This window comes from Pelophylax lessonae (genome assembly GCF_965119305.1).
Source record: "Pelophylax lessonae genome assembly, chromosome: 3".
In the NCBI taxonomy this organism is placed as follows: domain Eukaryota; kingdom Metazoa; phylum Chordata; class Amphibia; order Anura; family Ranidae; genus Pelophylax; species Pelophylax lessonae.
In genome coordinates this window covers 43,983,068-44,004,048 of record NC_138770.1, presented here as the reverse complement: position 1 = coordinate 44,004,048, position 20,981 = coordinate 43,983,068, and the positions used below count along the sequence as shown (strand labels likewise).

Here is a 20,981-nt window from a genome sequence, read left to right as displayed (position 1 = left end):
CAAGAACTTCATCTAATGTTTAATTTTGAAGTCCTCTCTATAGGACTTGTATACATAGTCTTCAACTTGGTGTAACGGGTTTGGTGATGATCTAATGGAGTGAAGACTGACACATAATCTAGGAGAGGTGGAAAGAAATTCTTAAAGAGGTTTTTGGCTCAAGCCAGCAGATAGTAATGGAGAACTCTGTCCTCTGATTGGAAAAATAGAAGAGATTTGAGGACAGTGGACTATTAAACCCATAATTGGCAATTTTCTGACCAACTTTCCAAGAGAAAGATTAGAGGAACTCTTTTCTGGCCTTCTCTGAAGATACCTGATGGATCTCCAGGCAGAACACTTTGTCTTCATAAATGTGTGCATTCTAACTAAAGTGTCGTCCTTGTGATCCTTCCACCAGATCTTCATCTAATGTTTAATTTTGAAGTTCTGTCTATAGGACTTGTACACATGGGATTCAACTTGGTGTAACGGGGGTGGCGAAGATCAAATGGAAGCTTTAGGGTGTAGACTGAAACACGGCCTAGGTGGGATGAGAAGACATTCTGCAGGAGGTTTTTGGCTCAAGCCAGCAATTTATGATGGAAAACTCTGTCCTCTGATTGGGCAGATAGAAGAGATTTGAAGACATTGGACCACTAAACTCATAAATGGCCATTTTCTGTCCAGCTCTCCAAGAGGAAGATCAGGGGAGCTCTTCGTTGGCCCCTTTTCTGGAGACATCTGAAGGCCCTCCAGACAGAAAACTTAAGCCTCGTACACACGTACCGATTGTTGGCCGTGAATTGTCGGCCACCGCCCGATCGGCCGAATATCAGCTTGTTAGTTTGATGCTTCCGACAACCGACTGCGACTTTTCGGCTGAATAAAATCTGGTGTGCAGGCTATAAAATTTTTGTTGGCCGTCACCAGAACGGCCGATTGTTCCTCAGTCAGTACAGATTTCGGCAGACAAAAATCAGTTGAGCAAGACTGGGCATGCTCAGAGAAGAAAAAACACACGGAAAGTTAACCATCACATGACATCACTTCTGCAGTTGGTTGTTGTTGGCCGACAAAATTTGTGTGCAGTCTAGAGCACATTTCAACCAACACAACAACACTGGACAAAAGACGGCCGATCGGTCGGCCAACAATCGGTGCGTGTGTACGAGGCTTTAAAATGTATGCATTCTAACTGAACTGTTGTCTTTGTGATCCTTCCATTAGATCTTCATCTAATCTTTGATTATGAAGTCCTGTCTATAGGTATGTAAGACTTGTACACATGGGCTTCAACATGGCTGTCCTCCAGCTCCATCCTGAAGCTCTTAGAGGACCACTTAGATCCAGGTTGGGAAAGTTAAACATGGATCATAATGGAAGAGCTGATAGCAAGTTGTTAGAAGATCCCAGTGGGCTTTCATTACAGTGCTAAAACTTTCTGAAAATGTGGGAGCCAACTAGGCGGTTCACGGACGACGTATGGGTGTTTCCGGCTCTTCTCCTCCTCAACCGATCGGCTCTGCTGTCTGTGTCATTGGCTCCTTGTTCTGGCTGGATGAAGTCCTGATCATGAGACGATGCCATCATAGCCTTGTATGCCGCACTTCTTACCCGCTATACGACAGCCGAAGGTGAGCGCCTCCTGCATAGACTGACCTGAGGGGAGAAAGGTCAGGATGATACCTCCACCAAACACAATCTTCTCACCAGCTAAGAGGATCGTTTACAGAAGAATAAATACAAAGCTTTGCCACTTTTTTGTACCATCTGTGCAGTTTTTCCCCACCAATAATGTTGGCTGTGACTTCCATGGGACTTGAATCCCATTTGTCCCTCCTCTAGGATGGCAGGGAGAAGGGAAGGTTCTCAGTTTTATCAAAAACCTAAATTCCCAGTACAGCACGTGAATAGGAAGACACGGGTCAAGCGTGACTAGATAGTGAAGGGGCAGACACTAGTCATGTGTGACCAGATACTGGGGGGGGGGGGGGGTACTGTAGATGTTGGCACTGAGTGACTGGATTTCGAAGGGCCAGATATTGGTCATCTCTGACCAGGTAGCGAAAGGACCAACACTGGTCATGTGTGACCAGATAGCTTGGGGCAGATGTTGGTCATCTGCAGAATGCTGGGGTAGTTTCGGTGATGAGCTCCGACAGCCATCACACAGTGATTTTGCCATCTGGGTAGAAGCAGTAGGATATTTATGTTCAATGTCCATTGTGCCACGAATGAGAACCAGTACTAACCAGCTCATTGGTGTACCTACCTTTAGACAAAGCAAACATGACAGAGGCATTGAACGTGTCTCCAGCCCCTAATGTGTCCACAATGGCATCAGGCGGGAAGGCCGGGGAATGGATCACCTGTCCATCTGGGCCCAAAGCATTTGCTCCTTGGTCAGCCCAGGCACATACCAGGTACGCCCTGCGGGGAGAGAGGAATAACAGAAATGAGGAGTGGATGTGTATAATGGCAATTCAGAATGAAGAGAGCTGGGCTTCCAATGAGTGGGTGGGTGAGCCAATAGGAAAAAAAAAGATTAGAAAAGAGGAGCCAACTGAGAAGTCTCTCCTAAATAAACCCCAGTCTCTCAGCTGGGGATAATTAAGAAACACTCACCCCTTCTGCACCCGCGGGTATAGACCCAAAACGGCCTCAGTTGCAGAATGAAAGCCCAGATACTTGGCCACATCTTTACTGACAAATACCTGCCAAGACACAGAGAGCAAACAAGAGAACCTGTCACCAAACACTGCTGATTACTTACAGGTGGGGAAACAGACATATCGTTCATAAAATACAGACTCTTCCCTCTTACCTATATGATACAGACTACTCCACCCTTACCCTTAATACAAATGTTAAGATATGTCAAAGACAATACAGACTCCACTATGTAACTTGTGTAAGATATGTCAATGGTGATACAAACTGCTCCCCTTACGTGTGTAGAATTGTAAGGTATATCTTGGATGACTTGGACTTCTCCACCTTACCTGTATACAATGGTAAGGTATGTCCTGGATGATGCAGACTCCTCCTCCTTACCTGTGTAGAATGCTAAAGTGTGTTCTGGATAATATAGACTCCTCCCCTTTACCATATACAATGGTAATAGATGTTCTGGATGATGCAGCCTCCTCCCCCTTACCTGAATACAATGACAAGTGCATGTCCTGGATGATTCAGACCCCTCCCCCTAACCTGTATACAATGATAATGTATGTTGCAGATAAAGCAGACTCCTCCCTATTACCAGTGTAGAACGGTAAGGTACGCCCCTATATGATAAAGACTCCTCCTCTTTACCTGTATACAATGGTAAGGTACAGTATGCCCTAGATGATACAGACTCCTCCCCCTTACCTGTATACAATAGTAAGGTATGTCCTGGATGATATAGACTCCTCCCCCTTTTGCCTGTATCCAATGGAAAGGTATGTCCTGGATGATACAGATTCCTCCCCTTTTACCTGTATACAATGGAAAGGTATGTCGTGGATGATACATACGTCTCCTCCTTACCTGTGTAGAATGGTAAGGTTTACCTTGGATTATTTAGACTTCGCCCCTTTACCAGTATACAATGGTAAGGTATATCCTGGATGATACAGACTCCTCCCCCTAACCTGTATACAATGGTAAGGTGTGTCCTGGATGATGCAGACTCTTCACCATATCACTATGTACAGTATCATTATAGAGATCTCCTCACCAGGTCACCATGCTGGAAAAGCTGGAATAGTTCTTCTCTTTCCTTCTCGATCTCCACTGAGATTTTGATCCGCTGGTCAGGGGGACACTTCTTATTGTGGTCTTCCACTCTTTGGATCATCTTGACCTGGTCATCAGCATTCCTGCCCTGAGAGATTAGATTTCATTATGGAAACAGTATAAATATTATGCCCATAATACATGCCCATAATCCCATGTTTGCTCCAGCCATGTCACCAGAGCTATGACCAGTACACCTCCACCCATAACCCCTGTGTACTGCTTTGTTTGATATAATGATCATCCCCCTCATAACCATAGTGGCTCAAATCTCTATCTATGCCACTAAATAGCCTCCATTGGTTTCTCTCACCTCCCAGTGAATCCACTTGTATTGGGAAAGGTCCACTTTCTGGAAGTCTTCTGCTGTAACATCTGGTAGATTCCTGCAGGTTTACGAGAGAAGGAGCTGGGTATGAATAGGGGAACCATAGAAATAGTACCATGTTCTAGAGAGACCGGTTAATTTTTCCATTCACACTGAACACTGAAAGTGATGGAGGGCTAATTATAACTGATCTCCATGTCCTCCTACACTCAGGGTCTGCCCCAAGCCTCACTCAATGTTCCCAATCACACAGGCCACAAAATGTAGTGGAGAGATAAATATAACCAATCCTAACGTCCTCCCATACTCAGGGTCTACAAGACGAGAGCCACCAGGATTATCTGGCCAGGCCTCACTCATTGTTCCTATTCACAATAAGTACTGAAGGTATTGAAGGGGTAAATATAACTAATCTCATTTTACTCCTAGACTCAGGGTCTACAAGGGTCTACAAAGACCAGGTCCACCAGGGTTATGCAGCCCAGGCCTTACTCAATGTTCCGATCTACAAAGGGCATGGAAGGTGGTAAAGGGCTAAATATAACCAATCCTTAGATCCTCCTACACTCAGGGTCTACAAAGACCAGGTCCACCAGGGTTATGCAGACCAGGTCCACCAGGGTTATGCAGCCCATGCCTTACTCAATGTTCCCATTTACAAAGGGCATGGAAGGTGGTAAAGGGCTAAATACAACCAATCCATAGATCCTTCTACACTCAGGGTCTACAAAGACCAGGTCCACCAGGGTTATGCAGCCAAGGCCCACCAGGGTTATGCAGCCCAGGCCTTACTCAATGTTCCCATTTACAAAGGGCATGGAAGGTGGTAAAAGGGCTAAATATAACCAATCTTTAGATCCTCCTACACTCAGGGTCTGCAAGACGAGAACCACAAGAGTTATCTGGCCCAGGCCTCACTCACTGTTCCTATTCACAGTGAGCACTGAAGGTGGTGAATGGCTAAATATAACTGATGTACTCCTAGACTCAGGGTCTACAAGGCCAAGTCCACCAGGGTTATGCAGCCCAGGCCCACCAGGGTTATGCAGGCCAGGCCTTACTCAATGTTCCCATTTACAAAGGGCATGGAAGGTGGTAAAGGGCTAAATATAACCAATCTTTAGATCCTCCTACACTCAGGGTCTACAAGACGAGAACCACAAGGGTTATCTGGCCCAGGCCTCACTCACTGTTCCTATTCACAGTGAGCACTGAAGGTGGTGAATGGCTAAATATAACTGAGGTACTCCTAGACTCAGGGTCTACAAGGCCAAGTCCACCAGGGTTATGCAGCCCAGGCCTCACTCCTTGTTCACTTTCACAGTAAGCACTGAAGTTGGTGAAGGGCTAAATATAACTAAACTCAATGTACTATATAGTAATATGTAACATAGGATTGTAAATTATAATCTTTTCCCCCTTCCATTGATTGAACTGGATGGACTTGTATCTTTTTTCAGCCAGACTAACTATGTAACTATGTACTCCTAGACTCGGGGTCTACAAAGCCAGATCCCCCAAGGTTATACAGCCTGGGCCTCATTAAATGTTCCCATTTACACAGGGCATGAAAGGAGGTGGAAGGCTAAATATACTGATCCTTAAGCCCCGTACACACGCAACGATTATCGTCCGTCTTTTGTCCAGAGTGGTGTCTGTTGGTTGGAATGTGCCTAGACTGCACACGAATTTTCTCGCCCAACAAAATTCTACTTCAGAAGCGATGTCATGTGTTGGTTTGCTTTCTTTGTGTTCTTTCTTCTCTGAGTATGCCCAGACTTGCTCATTAGATTTTTCCCTGTTGAAATCTGTACTGACTGCATGAAAATCGGCCGTGTTTTGACAGCGGACAAAAATTTTATAGCCTGCACAGCAGATTTTTTTCGTCCGAAAAGTCGGAGTCGGTTGTCGGAAGCATCATCCTAACAAGCTGAAAATTGGCAGATCGGTCGTCGGACGAAAATTCCCTGCCGATTTTCGATGCGTGTGTACGAGGCTTTAGGTCCTCATACACGTGTCTACAAGACCAGAGCCACCAGGGTTATCCGGCCCAGCCCTCACTCAATGTTCCCATTCACAGTGAGCACTGAAGCTAACTAAAACTGATCTCCATGTACTCCTACACTCAGGGTCTACAATATTAGAGCCACCTGGATTATCCAGCCAAGGTTCTGCCTCAGCCAAGGTTGCATAGGCCTAAACATTACCTCCTTAGCTGTTTAAATGTACTTGGATTTGGAACTTTTAGCACAATTTATGGTTTTGTGATGAAAAACACCACTTTGAAAACATTTCCACTGAAAGCTAGATCCAGCGTCAAAGACCCAATAATCCCCCTGCTATTCTCTCAACAATGTATGGAAGGCGATGTCATGTAACAAGGTTACTTATGTAATAACTCTGATGTCCTTCTATACACACAATTTTCTTTTCTCCTTATTTGTGTTATAAACAATTCAAGTTTTCTATGCCATTATATACAGTATCTCACAAAAGTGAGTACACCCCTCACATTTTTGTAAACATTTTATTCTATCTTTTCATGTGACAACACTGAAGAAATGACACTTTGCTACAATGTAAAGTAGTGAGTGTACAGCTTGTATAACAGTGTAAATTTGCTGTCCCCTCAAAATACCTCAACACACAGCCATTAATGTCTAATACACCTGTTGTGCTCATTATGAGGGGTTCCCACCATCCCTGCACTGAGTTCCCGGGTCTGTGCACCTGCTTTGCCCATTATAATGAGTTCCCACCATCCCTGTGCTGAGTTCCCAGGTCTGTACACCTGCTGTGCCCATTATAGGGGTTCCCACCATCCCTGCACTGAGTTCCCGGGTCTGTACACCTGCTGTGCCCATTATGAGGAGTTCCCACCATCCGTGTGCTGAGTTCTTGTATCTGAACACCTGCTGTGCCCATTATGAGGGGTTCCCACCAACCCTTGTCTGACTTCTCAGGTCTGCACACCTGCTGTGCGTATTATTAAGGGTTCCTACCATCCCTGGGCTGACTTCCATGTTCTGCACATCTGCTGTGCCAATTATGAGGGGTTCCCACCATCCCTGTGCTGAGTTCCTGGATCTGTACACCTGATGTGCCAATTATGAGGGGTTTCCACAATCCCTGGGCTGACTTCCCTGGTCTGCACACCTGCTGTGCCAATTATGAGGGGTTCCCACCATCCCTGTGCTGACCTCCCTGGTCTGCACACCTGCTGTGCCCATTATGAGGGGTTCTCACCATCCCTGAGCTGACCTCCCTGGTCTGCACACCTGCTGTGTCCATTATGAGGGGTTCCCACCAACCCTAGGCTGACTTCCCTGGTCTGCACACCTGCTTTGCCCACTATGAAGGTTCCCACCATCCATGTGCTGATTTCCCAAGTCTGCACACCTGCTGTGCCCATTAAGAAGGGTTCCCACCATTCCTGGTCTGACTTCCCAGGTCTGCACACCTGTTTATTTATTTTATATTATGGAGAACTTAACAGGAGGAGTTGGAACACACAAAGCTTGTGGGGACCCAAAACTCACAGGTGTGCAGGAGATGAGTCATTAATTATGAAATGGCAAGCTCGGTGTTTGGGTCTCCAGTCGTATAAGAAGCCAGGAGCTGATTCAATCTTTAATTAAAGTTTACATTTTGAGGGGTTTGACCTTTTAAGAGAGACAATAACACACAAGATAACCATTCACAAACCAACAAAATCCACAAACTGGTCAAAACCATTTGATTATTATTATAAAGCAGAAAGCATATCCATCTGCCCACAACTGTCCAATGACAGATGGAAATTCTGAGGATAATTTCTTACTCATTCTTCTATCCTACTCATTACTCACTTCATTCGTGGTCTGTCTTTGGTAAGTCGGAGAGTGATACACAGTCCTTTCCAATTTAATAAAACATCTTTACAATCATAGAACACCAAGAAGAAGAAATTTGCCCAGGGCAGCTGGCGATACCAGTTCTAAAAGACACAAAAACTCTTGGGGCAGTTGGGTTTTATATGAAAAAAGCCTAGCAAAAATAGTCAGACCAAAATGCTCTTGCTGGTCCTCGTTACCCAAACTACATGCAGCAAAAGAAGTCCATTTCACTTGGATCATATCTGATGTTTTGACACAGTGCTGCCAAAAAGCTGACAAACCATCTGGTTATGGACAACTACCATATGTCCCTATCAGTCCTGTTCTATATGTAAAGCATGTTACTGAGCACCACAGTCACAGGAGCTCTGAGGTTCTGAAGGTACCACCACCATCACCAATACCTTCATTATTCTCAAAACTTCTTACCACCATTGCATGAGATCTGAAGTTTTGAAGGTACCACCACCACCACCATCGCCATCACCACTACCTTCATTATTCTCAAAACGTATTACTAAATACCACCATCGCATGAGATCTGAGGTTCTGAAGGTACCACCACCATGACCACTACCTTCATTATTCTCAAAACGTGTTACCACCATTGCATGAGATCTGAAGTTTTGAAGGTACCACCACCACCATCGCCATCACCACTACCTTCATTATTCTCAAAACTTCTTACCACCATTGCATGAGATCTGAAGTTTTGAAGGTACCACCACCACCATCACCACTACCTTCATTATTCTCAAAACGTATTACTAAACACCACCATCGCATGAGATCTGAGGTTCTGAAGGTACCACCACCATGACCCCTACCTTCCAATATACTCAGCTAAACCCATTCCACATCAAATATACCACCCTAGGGCCACACACAGGAGGAAACATCCTCATCATTCTCAGCTACACTCATTCCGCTCTAAATCTACCACCCTAGGGCCACACAGAGGAGACACAAACATAAAACATGTTACTGAGCACCACAATCACATGGGATCTGAAGTTCTGAAGGCACTGCCACCATCACCACTACCTTCATTATTCTCAAAACATGTTACTGAACACCACCACTGCATAAGATCTGAGGTTCCGAAGTTACCACCGCCATCACCACTTCCATCATTATTCTCAAAACATGTTACTGAACACCACCACTGCATGAGATTGGAGGTTCCGAAGTTACCACCGCCATCACCACTACCTTCATTATTCTCAAAACATGTTACTGAACACCACCACTGCATAAGATCTGAGGTTCCGAAGTTACCACCGCCATCACCACTTCCTTCATTATTCTCAAAACATGTTACTGAACACCACCACTGCATGAGATTGGAGGTTCCGAAGTTACCACCGCCATCACCACTACCTTCATTATTCTCAAAACATGTTACTGAACACCACCACTGCATGAGATCGGAGATTCTGAAGTTACCACCGCCATCACCACTACCTTCATTATTTTCAAAACGTATTACTAAACACCACCATCGCATGAGATCTGAGGTTCTGAAGGTACCACCACCATGACCACTACCTTCATTATTCTCAAAACTTGTTACCACCATTGCATGAGATCTGAAGTTTTGAAGGTACCACCACCATCACCATCACCACTACCTTCATTATTCTCAAAACGTATTACTAAACACCACCATCACATGAGATCTGAGGTTCTGAAGGTACCACCACCATGACCACTACCTTCATTATTCTTAAAACTTGTTACCACCATTGCATGAGATCTGAAGTTTTGAAGGTACCACCACCATCACCACTACCTTCATTATTCTCAAAACGTATTACTAAACACCACCATCGCATGAGATCTAAGGTTCTGAAGGTACCACCACCATGACCACTACCTTCCAATAAACTCAGCTAAACCCATTCCACATCCAATCTACCACCCTAGGGCCACACACAGGAGGAAACATCCTCATCATTCTCAGCTACACTCACTCCGTTTTAAATCGACCACTCTAGGGCCACACAGAGGAGACAAAAACATAAAATATGTTACTGAGCACCACAATCACATGGGATCTGAAGTTCTGAAGGCACTGCCACCATCGCCACTACCTTCAATATTTTGAAAACATGTTACTGAACACCACCACTGCATGAGATCTGAGGTTCTGAAGTTACCACCACCATCGCCACTACCTATTTTATTTTCAAAATTTGTTACTGAACACCACGACTGCATGAGATCTGAGGTTCCGAAGTTACCACCGCCATCACCACTACCTTCATTATTCTCAAAACATGTTACTGAACACCACCACTGCATGAGATCTAAGGTTCCGAAGTTACCACCGCCATCACCACTACCTTCATTATTCTCAAAACATGTTACTGAACACCACCACTGCATGAGATCTGAGGTTCCGAAGTTACCACCGCCATCACCACTACCTATTTTATTCTCAAAATTTGTTACTGAACACCACCACTGCATGAGATCTGAGGTTCCGAAGTTACCACCACCATCACCACTACCTTCAATATTTTTTAAAACATGTTACCGAACACCACCACTGCATGAGATCTGAGGTTCCGAAGTTACCACTACCATCACCACTACCTATTTTATTCTCAAAATTTGTTACTGAACACCACCACTGCATGAGATCTGAGGTTCCGAAGTTACCACCGCCATCACCACTACCTATTTTATTCTCAAAACGTGTTACTGAACACCACCACTGCATGAGATCTGAGGTTCTGAAGTTACCACCGCCATCACCACTACCTTCATTATTCTCAAAACATGTTACTGAACACCACCACTGCATGAGATCTGAGGTTTCCGAAGTTACCACCACCATCACCACTACCTTCATTATTCTCAAAACATGTTACCGAACACCACCATTGCATGAGATCGGAGGTTTTGTAGGCACCACCACCACCAATGCTACCTTCCATTAACCTCATCATACACTGCGAAACTCATTCCACATCAAATCTACCACCCTAGGGCCACACACAGGAGAAAACATCTTCATCTTTCTCAGCTACACTCACTCAGCTTTAACTCTACCACTCTAGGGCCACACAGAGGAGACGCACACATAAAACATGTTACTGAGAACCACAATAACATGAGATCTGAAGTTCTGAAGGTTACACCACCATCACTACCCACCTTCCATTATCTTCGCCATACTCTGCAATACTTACGTCACATCAAATCTATCATCCTGGGGCCACACAGAGGAGACACATATTAAACATAAAACATGTTACTAAGCGCCACAGTAACATTCGATTTGGCACCACCACCTTCACCACTACCTTCCATTATTCTTACCATACTCAGCACCACTCATTGTCCATTAAATTTACCATCCTAGGGCCACACAGAGGGGACAAATCAATAGATATTGTATATATTATTGGATGGAATAGAGAAATAAGTTCCTTACGTGTCATACAGCGTGACGGTGCGAGAACCGGAGGTGACATTAACCAGACAGCAGGCACATGGGGTGTCGCCCCAGTTCTGCCAGCTCACATTGGAGGCATCAATGTTTCTCTTGCGAAAATCTGAAATGATGAAGCTATGGGGGCAGCAGGGGAAGATGGGTTAGATGGGAAGATGGATATATTCTAAACCTACAGAAGACAGGTGATTGGTGGAGAAAGAAGAAGTGGAGCAAGCTTTACTGTCCTGAGATTTATTTGTGTAAGCCATGTCTCTCTGGTGTTGAGTCTGGTATCTCCGGGAAAGGGGTGTCACAGTACTCCTCCATTAGATAGCAACAGATGTCACCCAAATCTGATGCATTGGGCAATGGGGATCACAAAAATTATATCACACTGCATTTCATCTGTAACCTCACACCTGTATGCACCTCACCTGTACCTGACATATGTATACAATTGATCTTTAATACTTACCATTTTACACTGCACCTTTACCCAAACCTGTTCACACATCATCTGTACTTTACACCTCACCCATATGTTACATCTTTGCATGGCACACACCTGTACACATCTCAAACGTACCTTATACCTTTACACACTTCACTCGAACCTCATATCTGAAAACAAAATACCTGGACCTCAGACCTGTACACAACATACCTGTACCTCAAACCTGTACAGTAATTGCCTTCAACCAGGGCCTATTAGAGGTTAACGTGCCCACATCCCAAAATTGCTGAATACAACAAAGAACCCCTCTAGAACGGGACTTTTAAGGGCAATAATAGACAAAAAATATATGAAAATTCAATTGAGTATAGAGAAAGTACAAAGAGAAAAAAAAGGGGAAAAATTCTCAAAACAATCCAAAGTTTATTTCCGGAAACATATAAAAATACATATAACCAGAGAACAAACTGTTTGAGTGATTAAAACAATTCCATGCGGTTGACCATTGACATACACAACACCTGACAGTGGAGAAGACAATATACAAAGAAAGACATAGGCAACACAACACCTGACAGTGGAGAAGACAATATACAAAGAAAGACATAGGCAACACAACACCTGACAGTGGAGAAGACAATATACAAAGAAAGACATAGGCAACACAACACCTGACAGTGGAGAAGACAATATACAAAGAAAGACATAGGCAACACAACACCTGACAGTGGAGAAGACAATATACAAAGAAAGGCATAGGCAACACAACACCTGACAGTGGAGAAGACAATATACAAAGAAAGACATAGGCAACACAACACCTGACAGTGGAGAAGACAATTTACAAAGAAAGACATAGGCAACACAACACCTGACAGTGGAGAAGACAATATACAAAGAAAGACATAGGCAACACAACACCTGACAGTGGAGAAGACAATATACAAAGAAAGACATAGGCAACACAACACCTGACAGCGGAGAAGGCAATATACAAAGAAAGACATAGGCAACACAACACCTGACAGCGGAGAAGACAATATACAAAGAAAGACATAGGCAACACAACACCTGACAGCGGAGAAGGCAATATACAAAGAAAGACATAGGCAACACAACACCTGACAGCGGAGAAGACAATATACAAAGAAAGACATAGGCAACACAACACCTGACAGCGGAGAAGACAATATACAAAGAAAGACATAGGCAACACAACACCTGACAGCGGAGAAGACAATATACAAAGAAAGACATAGGCAACACAACACCTGACAGCGGAGAAGACAATATACAAAGAAAGACATAGGCAACACAACACCTGACAGCGGAGAAGACAATATACAAAGAAATACATAGGCAACACAACACCTGACAGTGGAGAAGACAATATACAAAGAAAGACATAGGCAACACAACACCTGACAGCGGAGAAGACAATATACAAAGAAAGACATAGGCAACACAACACCTGACAGTGGAGAAGACAATATACAAAGAAAGACATAGGCAACACAACACCTGACAGTGGAGAAAGGCAATATACAAAGAAAGACATAGGCAACACAACACCTGACAGTGGAGAAGACAATATACAAAGAAAGACATAGGCAACACAACACCTGACAGTGGAGAAGACAATATACAAAGAAAGACATAGGCAACACAACACCTGACAGCGGAGAAGACAATATACAAAGAAAGACATAGGCAACACAACACCTGACAGTGGAGAAGACAATATACAAAGAAAGACATAGGCAACACAACACCTGACAGTGGAGAAGACAATATACAAAGACATAGGCAGCTGCCTATGTCTTTGCATATTGTCTTCTCCACTGTCAGGTGTTGTGTATGTCAATGGTCAACCGTATGGAATTGTTATAATCACTCCAGAGTTTGTTCTCTGGTTATAAGTATTTTTATATGTTTCAGGAAATAAACTTTGGATTGTTTTGAGAATTTTTTCCCTTTTTTTCTCTTTGTACTTTCTCTATACTCAATTGAATTTTCATATATTTTTTGTCTATTATTGCCCTTAAAAGTCCCGTTCTAGAGGGGTTCTTTGTTGTACTCAGACCTGTACACACCTTACCTGTATCCTAAATTGGCTCACACCTGTACACCCCATACCTTTAATTTACATCTATACACAACTCATCTATACCTTATACCTGTACACACCTCACCTGTACAACAAACTTGTAAACACCTAACCTGTACCTCAAACCTGTACACACCCCTCACCTCTACTCCAGAAATGTAAACCCCTCACCCATACCTGACACCCGTACACATCTGGCCTTTATCCTAATACTTCTATACCTCACCTGTGGTTACCACACCTTTGCCCCTTTACACACCTCACCTATACTTTACACCTGTACACAACTTATCTGTATTGCAAACCTCCAAACATCTTATGACTGTAAACACCATATACCTGTACATACCTCATCTACAGTATATCTCACAATGGCTCACACCTGTACCTCACATCAGTATACAACTTACCCTGCCTCACACTAGCACGCACTTTACCATTACTTCAAACCTGTACAGACTTCATCTGTACCTCACACCAGTACAGGCTACAACTGTACGTCCTGCAAGTACATACCTCACCCATACCTCACATCTGCACACACTTGACCTGTACTTTACACAAGTACATACCTCACATCTGCACACACTTGACCTGTACTTTACACAAGTACATACCTCACCTTTATTTCACACCTGATCACACCTCACTTATGGGGCTTTTCCACTGCATGGAACCGAACGGTTCGGCTCGCTTTTGTGCTTTTCCACTGCTGGTACCTCATGGTACGGTATAGGAACGTTTCGGTATGGTACGGTACGGCGGTGCTTTTCCACTACATGGAACCGAACGGTACGGCTCTCTAAAACAGTACCACCTCGATTGTGGTTCCAAGAGGTACCATACCGGTACCATATCCCACAATCCTTTGCATGCAGTCACTACTAGCCACTGATTGGTCAGAGAATCGTTGTTATACCACCCACTTTAGTACTACTTTAGTGGAAAAGCAAACCGTACCAAACCGTACCGAACCGTTCCAACACCGTACCATGCGGTACCATGCAGTGGAAAACCAAACCGGGCCAAGCAGGGCTAAGCAGGGCCGAGTAGAGCCGAGCCGGTTCTTGCAGTGGAAAAGTGCCAATATACCCAACCTGTATCTCACACTAGCACCTCACATTGAAACACACCTGTTCATGTGCAGGATTGTTCGGCTCCCATTGGTAATGTTGCTGATGACAATGGAAGCCGGGAATGTAGAGCCAGGGTGACTGATAACGTGTCTTACGTCTATACCGTAACTTGAAAGACTGTCCAGGACAAAACTGCCGAGGAAGGGAAAGAAGGGCATAGAGTCGGGGCAATTAACTTAAGTTAATTAAAAAACAAGAACAGAGAGGAAGAAGACAAAAACAAAATAAAAGTAAACAAAAAATAAATAAATTAATAACAGATTTTGTGTAAAAATAAAAATGGAAAAAAAAAGGGATTATATAAAATAAACAAAAAATTGCCATAAAATTCATGCACAAGGAAATTGTCCAGTAATAGAGAAATGAAAAGACTGATACAAAAAAGAGGCTATAAAGGAAAAAAGTTTAGAAGTGAAAGGAGTTGAAAGGAGATGTAATTGGTGGGAAATCTGAAACGGACTTAAAAAAAACAGTAGGATCAGAATAAGACAGGTTGGGTCAGATGGTCCTAGGAAAAGCAGAGCAGAGGTAACAGATAAAGAGAACATGAAAGACTAGATCAGGGGTTTTCAAACTATGGCCCTCCAGTTGTTCAGGAACTACAATTCCCATCATGCCTAGTCATGTCTGTAAATATCAGAGTTTTACAATGCCTCATGGGACGTGTAGTTCTGCAACAACTGGAGAGCCGTAGTTTGAGGATTCCTGGACTAGATGTTAAGAATAAACAGTGGAAGCTCAGGACATTGGGATATGGGAAAAAGGAGGAAGACATGACAAGGACAGAAGGCTGAAGTTAAGAAATAATATGAAGAAAAGCAAGAAAGAAAGTGGAAGTTAAGCAATTAATGATGAAAGTAAGAAAAGCTAGGACATAGTAGATAATGGATGTTTGGGAAAGATGAGGAAGGAGAGAATGGATATGACTCAGGAGCAAACAGGTGAAGTTCAAGAATGAGGAGTCTTAAAATCGATGTGACCCAAGAGGAGAAGGTGAAAGTTTAGTAATTAGGGGAGAAGATTGAATGTGATTGAGGAGAATGATGTGGAAGTGCAGGAATGAAAAAGAAGAAGACTGGATATGACCCAGAAGCAGAAGGTGGAAGTTTGGGAATAAAGAGGAAAAGACTGGATGTGACCCTGAATATGAAGGTGGAAGTTCAGGAATGAAGAGGAGAAGACTGATTGTAACTAAAGAACTAAAGAGAAGAAGATGGAAGTTCAGAAATTAGGATGAGAAGATTGGATGTGACCCAAAAGAAAAAGGTGGAGGTTTAGGAATGAAAAGAAGATGACTGGATGTGACCCAGAAGAAGGTGGAAGTTCAGGAATGAGGATGAGAAGATTGGATGTGACCCAAAAGAAAAAGGTTGAGGTTGAATGAAGAGGAGAAGACTGAATGTGGCTGAATAGAAGAAGATGTAAGCTCAGGAATAAGGATGAGAAATTCAAAGAAAGGTGGAGGTTTAGGAATGAAAAGAAGTTGGCTGAATGTAACTAAAGAGAAGAAGGTGGAGGTTCAGCAATGAAGAAGAGAAGACTGGATGTAACCCAAATGCAGAAGGTGGAAGTTCAGGAATGAAGAAAAGAGGATTGGATGCGACCCAGGAAAAAAAGGTGGAGGTTTTGGAATGAAAAGAAGATGACTGGATGTGACCTAGAAGAAGAAGCCGGAAGTTCAGGAATGAAAAGAATAATGAACGTAACTAAGAAGAAGGTGGAAGCTCAGAAATGAATAGCAGAAGAATGAATGTGATTGAGGAAAAGGAGGAATTTCAACAATGAAGAGGAGAAGACTGGATGTGACCCAAGTGCACAGGGTGGAAGTTAAGGAATGAAGAAGAGAAGACTGGATGTGACCCAGGAGAAAAAGGTGGAGGTTAGGAATGAAAAGAAGATGACTGGAGGTGACCCAGAAGAAGGTGGAAATTTAGGAATGAAGAGAATAATGAATGTAACCAAGAAGAAGGTGAAAGTTCAGAAATGAATAGGAGAAGAATGAATGTGATTGAGGAGAAGGAGGAATTTCAACAATGAAGAGGAGAAGACTGGATGTGACCCAAATGCACAGGGTGGAAGTTAAGGAATGAAGAAGAGAATATTGGATGTGACCCAGAAAAAAGGTAAAGGTTTAGGAATGAAAAGAAGATGACTGGATGTGACTCAGAAGAAGAAGAAGGTGGGAGTTCAGGAATGAAGAGGAGAAAATGAATGTGACTGAGAAGATGGTGGAAGCTTAGGAATGAAAATGAGAAGACTGAATGTGAATGAGGAGGTGGAGGTACAGCAATGAAGATGAGAGGACTGGATGTGACCCAGGAGAAAAAGGTGGAGGTTAGGAATGAAAAGAAGATGACTGGAGGTGACCCAGAAGAAGGTGGAAATTCAGGAATTAAGAAAATAATGAATGTGACAGAAGAGAAGATGGAAGCTCATGAATGAATAGGAGAAGACTGAATGTGACTGAGGCGAAAACAGTGGAAGCTTAGGAATCATAGAAGACTGAATGTGACTGAGGATAAGGTGGAAGTTCAGAAATGTAGAGAAGACTGAATGTGACTGAGGATAAGGTGGAAGTTCAGAAATGTAGAGAAGACTGAATGTGACTGAGGATAAGGTGGAAGTTCAGAAATGTAGAGAAGACTGAATGTGACCCAAATGCAGAAGGTGGAAGTTTGGGAACGAAGAGGGGGTTATGGAATATTACTCTGGAGCAGAATGTGAAAGTTCAAGAATAAAGAGAAGACTGTATGTGACCCAGGAGCTGAAGAAGGAAGTTCAGGATTTATAGAAAGGACATAGCAGATGAAGGAAGTCTCAATGATGACTATATGAAAGAAGAGTGGATCGGACACAGTGAAAGATGGTATAAATTCAGGGATGAAGAGGAAGAGGAATGGAAGGAACACAGATGTGATAGAAGTCTAAAGTCCCGTACACACGAATAGAAATTCGGCCGGGAAATTTCGTCCGACGACCGATCTGCTGATTTTCGGCTTGTTAGTATGATGCTTCCGACAACCGACTCCGACTTTTCGGCCGAAAAAATCCTGGTGTGCAGGCTAAAAAATTTTCGTCGACCGCCAAAACACGTCCGATTTTCATCTCATTAGTACAGATTTCGATGGGGAAAAATCTTATGAGCAAGACTAGGCATGCTCAGAGATGAAAGAACACAAAGAAAGCAATCCAACACATGACATCACTTCTGAAGTAGAATTCTGTCGTGCGGGAAAATTCGTGTGCAGTCTAGAGCACATTCCAACCAACAGACACGCACTCTGGACAAAAGATGGACGACCGGTCGGCGGAAATTCGTTGCGTGTGTACGGGGCTTAAGTGAGAAACATGAGGAGGAAAGGTGGTTTTCACACATAAGAGACGTTGGATGTTCATGGAGGATCTGATAGAGGAAGAGCAGAAATTTGGTAATATCAGAGAAGTGGGAAATCTGGACTTGGGTAATGATAGAAAGTTGAGTAAAACACATCTGAGGGTTTTGGAAGAGAATGGGAAGGTGAAGAATTCTAGATTGTGTAACGAGGTTGCCAGCTTGGTAATTTTTCAAGGAAATTTGTACTGAGATAATCATAGGAATCATTGTTGACATCCTTCCAAAAATGAGAATTGCCTGGTTATCATGATGGCCCAATAGCTTCCAATATTAGAGCCCCTAACCTGGAACAAGTATGCAGGTAATGAGTTGTGATTTAACTAGTTGCATGCTTGTTCTGGGTCAGAAATTCATACTAAGTGTAGAGACAGACAGAAAAGTAGCATTTTCTTACAGATGTCGACAGGATTCGCCTCCATGTTTATTTCAGTGCAGGTTTCCAATGAAGAAATAGCCAAATATTGCCCCTCATCTCAGGGGAGAAGTGCTCCTTTCTGCTTTATTCTGACCAATTCTGGCCAGCCATGCACATGCCAGGAGAGGCTGTTTTCCTCTGTACGTTGTAAAAAGACCTTTAGGTTGGTGTTTGGTGAGCACTTTTTCAGGTGTTCCTTGTCCCTCAAAAGGAATATCTCAAGTGGGCTAGTTTTGGCCAGTGTTGAGCCATTATTGGGCTATGTCTAGATTACTTTCGGCAACTCCACCCAGCAGGAAGAATGAAAAGTGGGAAAATGATCTGTGATCTACTCATTCTTTATACAGGCCAGGGAATGTCTACAATACTTGAGGAGGCCAAAGAGTGGGAGGTGCAGTTTCAACACGTTTATGAAAGGGTCACCCACACAGAAGTATTATTTTGGCATTTGGTAGATGTTGGGAAACTGAATAATTGAATGATTCCTTATATCTTCTGGGGACTTAGTTAATGAGTTCTTCATTGTTCTACACACCTGCCATTATAGGGGCCCCATCTTTTGGGGAACTAAACATTTATATTAAACAGAAGAGGACAGGCGCCACTCAGAAACGCGTTACGTCATCACAAGCCGACGAGCGGTTCACCGCCGTCTGTGGTCTGATCCTGCTCCCCCATTGGATTCCACTCTAGCGGCGTCATCTCCCGGCTGCTGGTCCGGCCGATAGGAAGAAGCGCCATGCCATATAGGGGTAGAGAAGCTATCAGGAGAAGCCCGAACCCAACTTCTATGTAAGTGTGCTATGTTTTTTGTGCAATAAACTTTGCTTGTTATTGAGTGGCGCCTGTCCTCTTCTGTTTTATATGTGCCAGCGGGATTCTGGCTTTTGCCTGCCTACAGTGCTGCCCTCAGAATCAACATCGGAACTTTGCTACATTTGGAGTTCATGTACCTCTCTCCATTTGATCCACATTTCAGTGCGGGTCCCACCTGTCGGCACAAGCGCCCAACACATCCTTTTCTTTGTTCCTGGTTTTTAAACATTTATATTAGGTTATGGAAAATTAAAAAGAGGCTGCTGGAATTCCCCATTTCAGGTGGAGAGACCCAATCTCCAAACTGAGGATGAATAGAACCAGGAACCATGGGGGGGGGGGGGGGGGTAGGGAGATCTCACTGTCCCAATGCTAGAGACTCCAGAAGGTATAGGAAGCAAAACAGTCCACTCCACCTATACATGAGTATAACTTCTGAGTGGCCTCACCTTTCCTTTATATGTATTTTGTATTTTCTACAGATTATAGAATAATACACTTGCTGCTAATAAGTCATGTCTATTTTCTCCTCCCATATTATTAGAAATTGGTGACATGATGAGGTCATGTGATTGATGAGTAGCACAGTGATTGGCTTGGCAGTGGCCAGTTAAGATGCTCCCTATACAACGTTCTCACAGGACAGTAGAGCATTGCACACTGTAGAATTAGGTTATAAATGTATAGAAAGACAGATGGCACAACAATTCAAAGGGAGACAACATTTTAAAACATGAACATGACTCCTCCCTTATAAACTACTCCCCTCTATTTCCTTTATTGCCCCCATGCTAACCTTACATCACACAAACCCTACCCCTACCTTTAAGACCCCTTTGTTTTCCTCTAGTACTTCCAAACCAACCCTACCTCCTACAAACCCCACCCCTGACCTAGAGACTCCTCTAGTTTCCGCCAGTACTTCCCAACCAACCCTACCACCTACAAACCCCATCTCTGCCTTAGAGATCCTTCTACTTTCCTCCAGTACCTCCCAACAAACCCTATCTCCTACAAACCCCCATCCCTGCTTTATAGACCCCTCTACTTTCCTACAGTACTTCACAACCCACTGTACATCCTACAAACCCCATCCCTGCCTTAGAGACCCTTCTGCTTTCCTCCAGTACCTCACAACCCACTCTACCTCCTACAAACCCCCATCCTCGCCTTAGAGACCCTTCTACTCTCCTTCAGTACCTCACAACCCGCTTTACCTTCTACAAACATCATCCCTGCCTTATAGATCCTT

The 20,981-nt window shown here is 43.5% G+C and overlaps 1 protein-coding gene and 1 long non-coding RNA gene across 5 annotated transcripts in view; both read right to left on the bottom strand.

The window, feature by feature from the left end:
* Nucleotides 1-1,165: 1,165 nt before the first annotated feature.
* KHK (ketohexokinase) overlaps nt 1,166-20,981 on the bottom strand; it is a 29,467-nt gene continuing 9,651 nt past the window's right edge. The window contains exons 3-9 of one of the 4 annotated variants that reach the window (XM_082251191.1): nt 15,102-15,236; nt 11,408-11,542; nt 4,076-4,148; nt 3,704-3,850; nt 2,608-2,696; nt 2,255-2,412; nt 1,166-1,641 (exon numbers count right to left, since the gene is read on the bottom strand). In XM_082251191.1, coding sequence (XP_082107317.1) covers nt 1,553-1,641; nt 2,255-2,412; nt 2,608-2,696; nt 3,704-3,850; nt 4,076-4,148; nt 11,408-11,542; nt 15,102-15,236 — 826 coding nt within the window. In that variant the 3' untranslated portion in view covers nt 1,166-1,552. The remainder of the gene's footprint in view (nt 1,642-2,254; nt 2,413-2,607; nt 2,697-3,703; nt 3,851-4,075; nt 4,149-11,407; nt 11,543-15,101; nt 15,237-20,981) is intronic. The other 3 variants (XM_082251189.1, XM_082251188.1, XM_082251190.1) reach the window with 3 other exon arrangements.
* LOC309550835 lies at nt 9,116-11,168 on the bottom strand. Its single transcript, XR_014225040.1, has 3 exons — nt 10,683-11,168; nt 10,089-10,347; nt 9,116-9,382 (listed from the first exon to the last, which is right to left on the bottom strand). It is a non-coding gene; the product is annotated as an uncharacterized lncRNA (long non-coding RNA).